Here is a 14080-nt window from a genome sequence, read left to right on the forward strand (position 1 = left end):
GTAGCACTACTTATTCTAAAAGAACACTGGTGGGAAAATGTGTGTTAAATATTTCAAATAATCACAACCTAGACTTCAAATGACCACATCTTCTAAAAAAATTATTAGAGCGGGATGTTTGTCTACTCACCCTCCCTCTTTTCAACAATAGCGGAGACTTCACTTTATATTTTCACAACACACAGGCCGCCCACCAAAGTACGTAGTTGTTGACCAGAAGACCTCCCCTCATCCAAGCCCCACCTCTCCAGACTCCGCCATCTCCTCTGGGTCAAGCTCCGCATCCGACCCAGACACCTCTGCCAAGCCCCCCTCTCTACCCCGCCTAGAGTCTACAGACACTCCCACACGCTTTCCCTTCCCGCGCGGCACGGCAGTCAAGACCAAGCTCAAGATCCCGGTGATCAACCCGGTGCCCATCCCTCCGGCCAGTTCCTCTTCAATGCCGAGTGTTATCACCGCCACTGCAGCCGTCGCCGTAGCTAATGCCGTCATTAGCGGTACAATGACATCATCACAACACACACCCATCCTGCGAGTGACGCCACCGGAAGCGGAAACGAGGTCCCCTGCCTTCCCTACCAGGACTCTTCCGTCACCAGGTCACTTGTCGTCTTCACAGAGTTATGTCATTGAGTCTTTAGGGCTGACGCCGACTTCGCCAAAGCAAACTCACGATTGTGAATCGCGGGTGGGCCACACAAGTCCAGATCGTAACGCCTTGCCGAGGCCTGTAGCTGGGCCCAGCAAGACGTCATCTTTAAATTCTCCACTGACACCGCCCAGCACTTCTGCGGTGCATCTCCCAGGGAGGGGTGGGGAGGGGTTGATGCGGGGTACAGGGCGCCTGGATCGGATTGTGGAGTCGTTGAGGGTCGGGCGGAGCCTTGAGGTGGCGAAGGAAGCACCTGACAATGAGTCGGACAGCAGTAGTGTGAGTGGCGAGGAGGAAGACAGAAGACTTGAAGATACCTGGCACGAGGACTCTGGTAAGTACTTTTGTTGGTCGATCCAGCTGGCTGAATCACGGTGAACTTCAATTTATCCTACAATAAAAAGAGCCCTTTCTATCTTTAAAGTGTCAACTAAGGCAGGGAAATTTGTATTATTTTAATGGTGAGAGTTTTGAATATTCAAAAACAAAACAGTATTGTAACGCGAGATGGATCTACGAACTTATTAGTATCAAATGAGCACAATACAAGGCATAATTTTTAGCTAATTAAATCGTTTTGGCTACCTTTTTATATCTATTTTGTTTGGTGATATATTTTTTTTTGAAGGTGATGAAGGTGATGACTCTTTAAAAAGGAAGGAAAAACGTTTTTAGAATAATATCTTTCACTTTTTGCCGTCAATTGGAGAATGGCTTCCTCAAGGACACGTTGGGATTATTTTTGGACAGGAAACAGACATTGGATATTATTTGCTTTGGAGCAAACACATGTTTTCGGTGCTATTTAACGAGCTAAAGTATAAGGATGACTTATTCTCTGTTTGGATCATCAGATGGGTCCATAGGCAAGGTTCTGACAGGCTGTCCTACTCCGGACTGTGATGGGACAGGTCACGTGAACGGCAGATTTGCATCCCACCGGAGGTAGTCATCCGATTTGCGTAGCGTGCATGTTTAGTAGATTATTCTAGTGGTGTTTATGAGGACAGCGATGGTTATCGTCGTCACAATAGTAGAGTGTGATTATGGTTATAGAGATGGTGGTGATGATGAATATGACGACAGTATTGGCGACAGCGACGACGAGGTAGTGATGATGCTGTTGTAGTTGATGTTGATTTGAAACCACGAAGATTTCGACGACGAAAATTAGGCCGTGTTGATAGTTAGGCGATGGTAGTGTGCGTAGCGAGGAAATAGTAGTGTTGATGGTAATGACGATAATAATGATGATGATGATGACGATAATAATGATGATGATGATGATAATGACTATAATAATGATGATGACGACGACGACGACGACGATGATGATGAAGTTATTGACGATGACGGTGATGATAATGATGACGGTGATGATAATAATGATGATGACTATAGTGGTAAGAAGATTATGACGATAATAACAGTGATGGTAATGATAATGTGAAAATGGGTATGGTCATTGTCATGTCATCAACTTATCTTAACTCTACAATATGTTGTTTCTCTCTCTCAGACTCTCGGGCTGTCCAAGAGCGATGAAGTTGGTGCCGACCTCCAAGAACCCAACAAGAAATGAGATAGGTGAGCTTACCATTTGATATCTTTCATCTTCCTTTTTATCCTTTTACTCATAAATACGCCTAGGTGACAGTGTCACTCGTTTTTCTGGTTTCTGATCATTTTGTGATTTCTTTTCTTGGTAGGGACCGATGGAAGAGTCAAAGAATTGCTAACGTTAGTAGACTTATGTTTTCAAGTTTTCTAAATGAACTCATCATCTGCTAAATTCAATCTATCGTTTTTCTCCTATGTATAACTAACATTTGCTGCAAATATGCACAATCTTTAATCTCGCTAGCTATGCACTGAACGCTTAAACGTTTTGTTTTAATAGGTGTCCCACTCCTGGATGTGACGGGACAGGCCACGTGTCCGGCCAGTATGCATCACACAGAAGGTAATTCCCACGCCCATAAAACCTTTCATTCATCAGTAGTTACACGATATTTTAGCGATATCTGTTTTACACACAGACCATCAAAAAATCCCACTCCACTAATTGATTTGTGTTCACTCTTGTTTGTTCAGTTTATCTGGTTGTCCGCTTGCAGCAAAACTCTCTCAGCAAGAGAGCCAGGAAGTCAAGTAAGTATACTTGTACAACGGTACTGTGACGTTATCTTTTGGACTATGACGTTCGCATAGCTGTACTATGACGTCATAAAGTATAACTGACGGTATGATAAGGCTACCATGACGTCATTATAGCGGTGCTTTGACACCGGAATAGCGTACTATGACGTCATTTTACTAGTGCTCTGACTTTAGACAAACTGTGCTATGAAACCTGATAAGAATACATTCGACGAGAAGTTACTGGTGGCTGGCAGTGCTTGGCAGATGTGATTTTAGTAAATGGGTTAAGGCTCTAAAACCAGATCGAACTCAGACGTTTCGAGGTTTCTACCTCTTCATAGTGTCTTTTGCTTTGCTATGACGTCATTACAGTGGTACTATTGCGAAAAATAGCGGGCAATATTACAGTAGTTTTGCGGTGATTTGATTCAAAGTATTGGCAACATGCTGATGTAGTTTTGTCATCCTGTTATCCAGGTGTCCCACAATCGGGTGCGATGGATCTGGTCACATCACGGGAAAGTACTCGTCACATAGAAGGTACGTGTTTCATGATCGAGGGTTTTTATCCCCCCGGTTTTCCTCCCTCCACAAAAGCAACATTTTCGATGTTAGCTGTGATCCGTGGTCAGACATGAGTTGTATGGCGGCTGTCTGAGGCGCTTTCCCATGCCTTCAACTCAGTTTCAGTTCAGCATCTAGCTGCGATGAGAGTGATTACCTACTCCAATTTATTATTATTTTTATTATTCCTTACTATTATTTGCGTTTGTTGAATAGCCTTTCAGGATGTCCGCTGGCCCCTAAACTCGCTGCTGCAGGCACGGATCCGAGTAAGTTGTCGTCGTGATCCACTGTTAACTTGAGGTCTTACTGATTTTGTTGCAAGTTTACTATTTCACCTTGATGCCAAAATGAAATAACCAAGATTTATCTGTTTCATTTGTAGCCGGGAAACCAGCGTCAGAAAAAGTTGGACCAACGTAAGTAGGGGATAAATTTGATAAGAGTCTTCATTGTGTACCTTGGTACAGTCTATACTTGGGCCACCATCAGCAGAACCATTAATAGCTTGGTTTCCTTCCTCTCTTAATAAATTCTAGACGCTGTACGATACAAAACTATCTGATTTTGAATGGCGTACCTTGGTGGTCTATACTTGGACCAACATTAACAGAACCATTGTAAGCTTTGATTTCTTCCGCTCTGAATAAATTCTAAAATGCTGTACGATACAACAACATTTGTAATCGAATGCCTTTGATCCCTTCATTAAATTGTAGATGCTATATGATTCAATAGCAACTGTAATCGAGTCGTGCTAAAGTCCTTTTTCTCTCCAGGTGTCCTACTCCAGGGTGCGACGGCTCTGGTCACTCAAGTGGACAGTTCACTTCCCATAGAAGGTAAGACCCCATCCCCCCCCCCCCCAAAAAAAAAAACCTCCTAATAGAGTCTCCCTCGAGCTCGTAAGATATTCTTTGTGCTGCTTTGTGTTGTTTTCCAAGGATTCATTCTTTTCGTCCCTAGTTTGTCCACGACAATTGCTTTTGTAAGAGTTAATGCATGGTTTGTCAAGCTAATAGGTGCCACATAGCACTCAGACGATAGCTGACTAATGCAGGTATCAAAAGACCCGTAGTGAACGTGTATTTCTTCTGTCCGTAGCTTGTCCGGGTGTCCGTTGGTGTCACCTACCGAGAAGAAAATCTTGATGCGCCAGGAAGCAGAGAGTAAACTGTTCGCGCAGGCGCAAGCGCACGCCCGAACCTCTGAGGAGAGAGAGAAGATCGTCAAACTTAGATCAGGACGGGGTATGGTGATGATGACATTTTTCATATTGATGACCATAGTGACCATGATGATGATAATTGTGACGATGACAGATCGTGACATCCGCTTTAGAAGCATCACTTTCTTTAGTTATTTTCATCATTTAAAAAAAATCAAATTTCAAAAAAAGCAAATTTAACGTCATCATTTTTTTCATCAGCCTTGTCAAAACCTTGGTCATCAGTATAATCATCTCATTATCATTTTCATTGGCGAACTCATGATTTACCACGGCGGAGAGTCGGCGACGGCACACAAGTCAGATTTCTCCGGGCGCTTCTATCTCTTTCTTTTAGCAAGCTGAGATATCTGACGTGCGTTGTAGCCTCTCTGCCGTCGTAAATCTTATGTTTGCTGTGATCAAAATGACACTCTTGATTTCATTTTATTATCACATCTTTTTCTTCTTGTCTGATATTTGAATTTTTCTTACAGCGTGTCTTCTCGCACGCCTTCAAGTTGTTAGTTAAAATTCGGACATCTAAAAATTAGTGCACTGGACAAGAACACATCTAAATTACATCCATCGATCATGACACGATCGACTCACAACCATTACGCGATCCTTCACGATTGCCAGACGTTGTTCAGGACAATTAGACCACCGCAAAAACGAATGGTTCACGAATGTACACGGCCGGCTAGCCTGCACGATCGTCTCACGTCTAAAGAATGATTTTTTAGCGACCATTTCAAACTATTTCACGAGCATGGCATTATTATCTCACAATCACCACAAAGCACAAATATTTAATCAAACTAAATAAAAAAATGTAGAAATGACAACCACGAAGTGCACCTACAAAAGCGCACCTAAAAACTTCTTTAAAAACATTAAATTTACCCGCAGGTAAACAAGAGTTCGAGGCGGTAAAGGAGCTAGACCGTGAGATCAACACTCTGCGCTCGTCCATCGAGGAGTCGGAACGGGTCAACGAGGAGCTCGAAGACGAGGTCGAGCGGCTGGAGAACAGACTGGCTTCGTACAAGGAAGACAACGCAAAGGATCGACACAGCAACGGCGTCCTGGCCACCAAACTCGCCATGCTCCAGACTAGGTTCATCGCTAGTCTGTCCCACATCGAGATCCCGGACATCAGCGTCAAGCTGAACTTCGATAACGTGGACGAGTACGTGGAGCAGCTCGAGACCATGATAATGAGTAACCCCGAGGGCAATCGCCGACTCATTAGCGAGGTGAAGGAGGCTGTAGCGGACTTTGCGCTATAATCCCGCTGTAATCACCGCTTTATCGACTTCGGCTTGCTGTGAAATATTGTAGCACTGCCAAGGTTCGTTGTTCATAAAATTTTATATTCGCCGGTCCTAGCAGAGATCGCTAAAGATCGCAAGTATTATAAATTACTTAATCCAAAGCTATATCCGCGGTTTCCGTAAACGTCACAGTTGAAAAGCAATAATTAAATATAGTATTCCCGAAGGTAGCCCTAGTAATAACTGCAATGGGACGCCAAATTCCAAAACTGGTATTATTGATGCCTAAAATAATGATCCAAATGGCATACCTTAATGTAGTTGAGCTTGTAGAATGTTTCGGCTTTCACATTCAGTTACTAGCTCGTGGAGCCAAAAGACCATCGAACTTATGTTGTGTATTAGATACCCTCAAGATAACATCATCTTGTCGCTATTATAAGCTTAGTTTTAGTTAGTTTATATTATTTTTCTATTAGGTATTTCTGATGGTTTGCAGTTCGTAAGTACTGTATTATCCCACCGGAGAGAAGCAATTGTTTAAAAGAAATGCTTTATTTTTATTTCACTTTTTATTTCAAATATCTATCAAACGTCGAAGTTTCATTGACTTCAATTATAGAGAAAGCTATATAAAAACATATATAGAAACAGGAACCATGAACCTAAGTACAATTAACTTACTAGCACTAAATACCTGGGTTTTTTTTTTTTTTCAGCGAATTGCTTGCATGTAGTTATGCCACAGCTTCAACGTCCTTATTTTTTCTAATTTCTGTATTAGTCGGCTTCAAGTGACACTGAACTTCTTATGAGAAAGCGAAAACGTCTCTTTATTGTATCTAGTGTATGCGAAAACGAAAACGTCTCTTTATTGTATCTAGTGTATGCGAAAACGAAAACGTCTTTTTTATTGTATCTAGTGTGTGGCAGAGTCGAATTCCAGTTTTTGGTGTATAGTGTATGTTCAAATATCACTCAGGATCTTTTGGTTCGTTTACAAAATAGCATACCAAGCCCCAAGGGTTTATCCAGTAAAAATAAACCCTTGGGGCTTGCATGTAGTTATGCCACAGGTTCAACGTCCTTATTTTTTTTCTAATTTCTGTATTAGCCGGCTCCAAGTGACACTGAACTTCTTATGAGAAAGCGAAAACGTCTCTTTATTGTATCTAGTGTATGCGAAAACGAAAACGTCTTTTTATTGTATCTAGTGTGTGGCAGAGTCGAATTCCAGTTTTTGGTGTATAGTGTATGTTCAAATATCACTCAGAATCTTTTGGTTCGTTTACAAAATACCATAACAAGCCCCAAGGGTTTATCCAGTAAAAAGCGTGTATCATATTTGATATGTTTGCTTTCAAAATATTAAGAATTTTTAACATTTATTTTGCTCAGGCTTTTGTTTGCTGTTTTATAAAATCATTGCCTTAATCAAACCTAAAATATATTTTCCCGCTAAATTCAGTGTTTCCCCCAATTTGGCTCGCCGTTGCGGAAGCTTCGCCGACAATGTTAACGCGTTTAACGCTTTGCATCGTTTTTCAAGCGTTGATTTAAATGTTGATTTAAGTTCCTGACACGTTTTTATTTTATTGTAGTTCTTTTAAATCGGATTTATTTCTAGTAATCATAGTAAAAGATAAAAGTCATATTTATCAGAGGATATACATATTTAATTGTAGAAAACACGTCTTAAATTCGTGATCTGAAAGATTATTTTTTCTAAATTATAGCCAGAAATATTAGTTCAATTATATATTAACATTATAATGTCCCACGAGCAATATAACAATGATAAAAAATAATTATAATAATGATATTGTAGTAAACGATTTCCTTGAAGTGGATATCCAGGACTACAAAAATTTACTAGATCTTACCTACGTTGGCATGGTCAAATAAATCTTTATTCCGTTAAATTAATTGTACAAACAAATGGAATAAAAATATTATACAAGCTATTGTTTGTCTTTCGTTGAAACCGTGACAACAGTGTTTTTTCCTTAAATTCCTCTTAATCTGCTACCTACTATTCTACCCTTCTCTTTATCCCCTCTACGTAAGAGTTAATTACCGAGAGCCGAGGCAATAAGCGATATACATCCCGAGGCCGCAGGCCGAGGGATGTATAAGCCTATTGCCGGAGGCTCGAGATTACTAACCGACTTACAGATTGACAAAGGTTTCCACGCAAAAATGTTTTTCAGAATCTTAATCTTTGAAATTGAACCTTGATTGAGTGATGTGGAGGATTCAAACTCCATTAGCGTATATATCGAAAAGTTATTTCTACTGCAATTTCTAAGACAATCGAAAAGGAAAACTATTAACAATCAACCACATCGGTATGTGCTAAATAGTCACGAAAACTATTTTATCCTTGAAAACAAAGGCCTTGGTACCTTAATTGTACCAAAAACAAAGAAGAGTATTCCCTTCGCGGCCAGTTTATGACATGTGAATGTCATATATAACTCTCTATAATAGGGGTAGTCTTAAATTGCTCTTTATTTGTAGGAAATAACAGTCATGCAATAAGCAAGCAATTTCCTTTACAAAAGGAGCGTTTGAATGCGATTTCTTGCAGCCTTTAGTTTGCATAACGCTTGTAATTTTCTGAGATGGAGAGCGATGAAGACATCACAAATTGGGTCGAGTCTATTACAAATTGGGTCGAGTCTATTACAAATTGGGTCGAGTCTATTACAAATTGGGTCGAGTCTATTACAAATTGGGTCGAGTCTATTACAAATTGGGTCGAGTTTATTACAAAATGGGTCGAGTTTATTACAAAATGGGTCGAGTCTATTACAAATTGGGTCGAGTCTATTACAAATTGGGTCGAGTCTATTACAAATTGGGTCGAGTCTATTACAAATTGGGTCGAGTCTATTACAAATTGTGTCGAGTTTATTATAAATTGGGTCGAGTATATTACAAATTGGGTCGAGTTTATTACAAATTGGGTCGAGTTTATTACAAATTGGGTCGAGTTTATTACAAAACGGGTCGCGTTTATTACAAAATGGGTCGAGTTTATTACAAATTGGGTCGAGTCTATTACAAAATGGTTCGAGTTTATTACAACATGGGTCGAGTTTATTACAACATGGGTCGATTTTATTACAACATGGGTCGGGTTTATTACAACATGGGTCGGGTTTATTACAACATGGGTCGGGTTATTACAACACGAGTCGAGTCTATTACAAAATAGTTCGAGTTTATTACAGCATTGGTCGGTTTTATTACAACATGGGTCGATTTTATTACAACACGAGTCGAGTTTATTACAAAACGAGTTGGGTCGAGTTTATTACAAAACGAGTTGGGTCGAGTTTATTACAACACGAGTCGAGTTTATAACAAGAAGAGACGAGTTTATAACAACAAGAGACGAGTTTATAACAACAAGAGTCGAGTTAATTACAACAAGAGTCGAGTTTATAACAACAAGAGTCGAGTTAATTACAACAAGAGTCGAGTTAATTACAAAACGGGTCAAGTTAATTACAAAACGGGTCGAGTTAATTACAAAACGGGTCGAGTTAATTACAAAACGGGTCGAGTCTATTACAAAACGGGTCGAGTCTATTACAAATTGGGTCGAGTCTATTACAAATTGGGTCGAGTCTATTACAAATTGGTTCGAGTTTATTACAAAATGGGTCGTGTTTATTACAAAACTGGCTAAGTTATTACAACACGAGTCGAGTTTATTACAAAACGGGTAGAGTTTATTACAAAACGGGTCGCGTTTATTACAAAATGGGTCGAGTTTATTACAAAATAAGTCAAGTTTATTATAACATGGGTGAAGTTTATTGCAAATTCGGTCGAGTTTATTACAACATGGGTCGATTATATTACAACATGGGTCGATTATATTACAACATGGGTCGATTATATTACAACATGGGTCGAGTTTATTACAACATGGGTCGAGTTTTTTACAAAATAAGTCAAGTTTATTAAAACATGGGTCGAGTTTATTACAACATGGGTCGAGTTTATTACAACATGGGTCGAGTTTATTACAACATGGGTCGATGCTATTACAAAATGGGTCGGGTTTATTACAAAATAAGTCAAGTTTATTACAACATGGGTCGAGTTTATTGCAAATTCGGTCGATTTCATATTTTGCTCTCACACACCACTGAGGTTTCGTGTTGTCTTGGTCGAGGTAAACCTTTGCTGGAACCCAATAATATCACCAGTCTCACCAAAGTAAAGCCTCAATTTTGTTCAAAATCGAGTCTTGGCCGGGTAAACCAAACGAAAAAAAAATAATCACATTGACGACATTGAAGTTTATTTCCCTTCCCTAAAAAAGTGATTAACGGTTTTGCATATAATTAAAAACCAAATGTTTGAAATAGACCACTTAACGAATTCGAATTTTGCAAAAAGCAACATGAAAAACATCGTTGTTTTGGGAGCCTTTCAAAATAGACTTTCGAAATGTTCGCCAAAGAGACTATGAGACCAATACAAAAAGATGACCAAACTGGTCTTGGAGCAACCAAAAAGATGGCCAAAAAGGTCTTGGAGCAACAAAAAAGATAGCCAAAAAGGTCTTGTGGTAACCAAAAAGATAGCCACAAAAGCTTTTCGAGCAACCAAAAAGATGGCCAAAAAAGGTCTTGGAGCAACCAAAAAGATAGCCAAAAAGGTCTTATGGCAACCAAAAAAAATAGGCAAAAAAGCTTTTCGAGCAACCAAAAAGATGACCCAAGAAGAATGATCTTGGAGCAACCTTAAAGATCGCTAATAAAGGGGACTTTACATACACACATTGGCACCAGTCGGGCCAAGACGGGACGCTAGCACAGTCTATTACCCGTGCAGTTCGGCAACCATGGACAGCTGTTTCGTCCTTATTAGGACTCGTCAGCATGGCATAGCCGGTTTGCCTCAGTTAAACTTCATCGAAAAAAAAAGACTAGCAAAGGTCGCATGCGTAATCCGCACAATTGGCATCACGCTAGCCCGGTCGCAGCTCTAGATCCCACATGGATCTGAGCTGTGGTTTAAAGCACTTCGTTCGAGTCGAAGTCGCCCTGCAGTTTTTTTGCCGATGAAGTTTAACTTAGGCAAACCGGCTATGCCATGCTGACGAGTCCTAATAAGGACGAAACAGCTGTCCATGGTTGCCGAACTGCACGGGTAATAGACTGTGCTAGCGACCCGTCTTGGCCCGACTGGTGCCAATGTGTGTATGCTAGTGTGCTTCTAAAGTCCGCTAATAAAGGTCTTGGAAAAATATAACCAAAGAGATCGCCAAAAAGGTCTTGGAGCAATCAAAAAGATCTCTTCTTGTCCTTTTAGCATTTTCTTTTGAGTAGGAATACTGCCACGCCCTTTGCCTAAGTATAGCCCAAGTTAAAAAAAAAACTTTTAGGTCTAACAAGTCTGCTTGACTAGTTTTAGTTTTTTTTCAATTTTTATATTTCATTTATATTTTCTATAGGATTAATGCATGTTCTGAAAAAATCAAAAATAAAGATAGGCAATAACCAAACAGCTCTACCAAATTTTTTTTGTAGAGCTGGTCTCTGAAAAAGAACTCACTGTTAGTTGACGATTCTTCTTCCCCTTGATCTCCTTTATTGATGATCATCTGTGGACAAAAAAATAAGCAAATAACTTCATTGACTTCTAATAGTGATACTATGATACTAGTGAAACTCTAAAATACTGGACAATTTCCGAAACTTTTTGTTTGTCCGAACTTATTTTCCCATTCCAAAGCATTCAAGAGAAGAACTGATAATTTCTTTTGACAATTTTTGTTTTGTTTGCAAATCAATTTCCGAGAGAAAACCTTCACAAATAATTACGTTTTGGAAGGCATTTTGCTGTTTATTGTTGCTTAAAATACCATTTAGATATACTTTCACATATAAACCATTTAGATATATTTTCACATGGCTCGTAGTCTAAGATAATAACAGGATAATTTCATTCAGCTATGAGGTATTGTTTATCAAGAGCTAACCTGATGAATGAAACCTCATTGGAGATGAAAATGGCAACTTTTTTGAAATGCTCGATTTACGGGATTTTTCAGTTTATAAGAATTACATAATTTTACCTTTTGAGCAAGCTTGGACCTTCGGAACGCAATGTAGTTCAGGTAAATGCCAGGTAAATGTTTTATAGAATAAACTTAAAGAGCAAAAGTCGAGAGTTCGGCTCTCCATTCTACGAGTGTGACTACTTGCTAGCCATGTGCAAGTTTGTCTGTCATTCAAATTATAATCATCCAATCATAGTTAACTGCTGGGCCTATCGTACAAATAATAACCGCAGGAAAACAAAAGCCTTTAATTTGCATTTCAAAGGCAGCACGTGAAAATGCTTTGCACGTAATAAGTTTCAGGATCAAATCCAAGGGGGCTGGATCACACCACCTAATAAGGTAAATGCTAAAGCCCCGTGCAAACTGCTGGCGAGACGTTGTTCCAGCACTGTTGATGCAACAAAGTCTTAGGGTCGAGGGAGGGGAAAGGGGGGGGCATTATAACTAGCGTTAATCATATTATCGAATACAAAATCGAGGCCCAGTTAAACACGAAGCCGCACTATAGGAGAAGCGTCCTTCCCATTCAACCATCATTATTTCTCCCGACTCCCCCTCCACCCCTAATTATGTTTCCCTTCTATCCCCTCCCTTATTATTTCTTCTTTTTCTCTCCCCCCATCCTTTATTATTTCTCCCTCCTCCACCCTTATTATTTCACTGTCCCTCCACACCCTCTTTGAATACTTCCTCCTTCCCTCTGTTTTTCATCTTCTTTCTCTCTTTATCAGTATTTCTCCCTCCCCTGACACTTCCACGTTAAATCACCTTAAAGACACCTGCACGCGTTCATTTAGCGCACATCAAATATTTTCTTCTGTGTACTACAATCGTTTGGTGTTTTCTTGTTTTCGTATTATTCAAAATTAATGTTACTGGCAGAAAAGGATGTGAAAAGGATGCAAAGGATGACAAAAGTGACAGCCATGTCTAGCGTACAGTCTTGTTTATACCTCCCAGATGACATCTCGAGAGAGTAATCGTAAGTATTGAATTCCCCCGGTGTAGCCAATTGGTGAATGTACAAAAATGCACCCGCGAAGGGAAAGTCAAGTCATTTTAAGAGAGACACTTTCCCTTTTAGTCATTTTCGCTAATTCCGTAAAGTGCATCACCCGGAAACCCCAAAGCTATCCGTAAACAATCTATACTTCAGCCTTTAAAACGTAATCATCACTTGTGTCTCTCATCCTGTGCTTAGTAGAATTTTGATGTCTATGGAAATTATTTCCATCCAAGTAAAAATGGATCAGAGAAATCCGAAGTTTGGGTGCGCTTGTCATGACAAGCCCTGAGACAGAACCAGTGGTTCGCCAGATTTGGCAACATTTCATTTTGCTGTCTTTTTGGAAACGTTTAGTTCCATAATAGCTAAAAATTCTTCAAAGAGACCGTTAATTTAAGTGGCCCGGGCTTTAAACCTTGGGTACACCACAATTTATGGTCCTCTTTTAATAGGCCAATGTTGTGCTCAAGTGCGCAATAATAATCAGAGAGAGTCCGATTTACGTTTATTTTGCTGTCTGTTTTGCTGTTACTAGAATCACTCCAACAGCAGCGCCGATATTTACGTCATAGAGTGCGCAGAGCCGTGGTCCTTACGCATTACGATCGTAGTTATTTTAAGTAGTTAGATCGGCATCTCTTGTACCTAAATTCAAATTATTTTAATAACGTGGTGAGGACATTCTCTAATTTCGCACAGAATATTGGATCGACTCAACAGACCGCTAAACTAACCCATCGGAAGCAAAATTCGAAAAACCAATAACTAGAGGCCAGAAAAAAATGAGCAAATTTGATCATTATTATATGGATACCTGATTACCCCAGATACAAATCTTGAGAAAATACAAAGTAGGGGACTTGGATATTGGATTCTGCTGATAACTCCGTTTTAATAGCTAGGGAATAAAACAAATTCGCACTTCTGGTGCGTTCGTTTTTTCTTCACCGCGAAATTTCTGTTCCGTAAACACTCTTGAGCGAACTGAATTTTTCTCGCATTCAAAGCATCTATGGTGAATTTCTACGTTAAGAACATTACTCGTTTTGATTCTAATGGATGAATTTTTCGAGTTGTGTTATTGTGAATGGAATAAAGCACGAAGCTGCCCCCGCTTTAAACCTCTTGTTAATATGTAAAT

The 14080-nt window shown here is 39.7% G+C and overlaps 1 protein-coding gene and 1 long non-coding RNA gene across 7 annotated transcripts in view; one reads left to right on the forward strand and one right to left on the reverse strand.

The window, feature by feature from the left end:
- LOC5513118 (myelin transcription factor 1) overlaps positions 1-7809 on the forward strand; it is a 35743-nt gene extending 27934 nt beyond the window's left edge. For all 6 annotated transcript variants that reach the window (XM_048726177.1, XM_048726179.1, XM_048726176.1 and 3 more), the window contains 12 exons: positions 186-989; positions 1510-1600; positions 2175-2242; positions 2365-2395; positions 2556-2618; positions 2750-2806; positions 3275-3337; positions 3578-3630; positions 3747-3780; positions 4141-4203; positions 4466-4611; positions 5481-7809. In XM_048726177.1, the coding sequence (XP_048582134.1) occupies positions 186-989; positions 1510-1600; positions 2175-2242; positions 2365-2395; positions 2556-2618; positions 2750-2806; positions 3275-3337; positions 3578-3630; positions 3747-3780; positions 4141-4203; positions 4466-4611; positions 5481-5860 (1853 nt within the window). In that variant the 3' untranslated portion in view covers positions 5861-7809. The remainder of the gene's footprint in view (positions 1-185; positions 990-1509; positions 1601-2174; positions 2243-2364; positions 2396-2555; positions 2619-2749; positions 2807-3274; positions 3338-3577; positions 3631-3746; positions 3781-4140; positions 4204-4465; positions 4612-5480) is intronic.
- Positions 893-13953, reverse strand: LOC125561786. The gene is made up of 3 exons (XR_007307497.1): positions 11946-13953; positions 11423-11471; positions 893-1046 (listed from the first exon to the last, which is right to left on the reverse strand). It is a non-coding gene; the product is annotated as an uncharacterized LOC125561786 (long non-coding RNA).
- Between the last annotated feature and the right edge of the window lie 127 nt (positions 13954-14080).

Source organism: Nematostella vectensis, chromosome 4 (assembly GCF_932526225.1).
Source record: "Nematostella vectensis chromosome 4, jaNemVect1.1, whole genome shotgun sequence".
NCBI lineage: Eukaryota > Metazoa > Cnidaria > Anthozoa > Actiniaria > Edwardsiidae > Nematostella > Nematostella vectensis.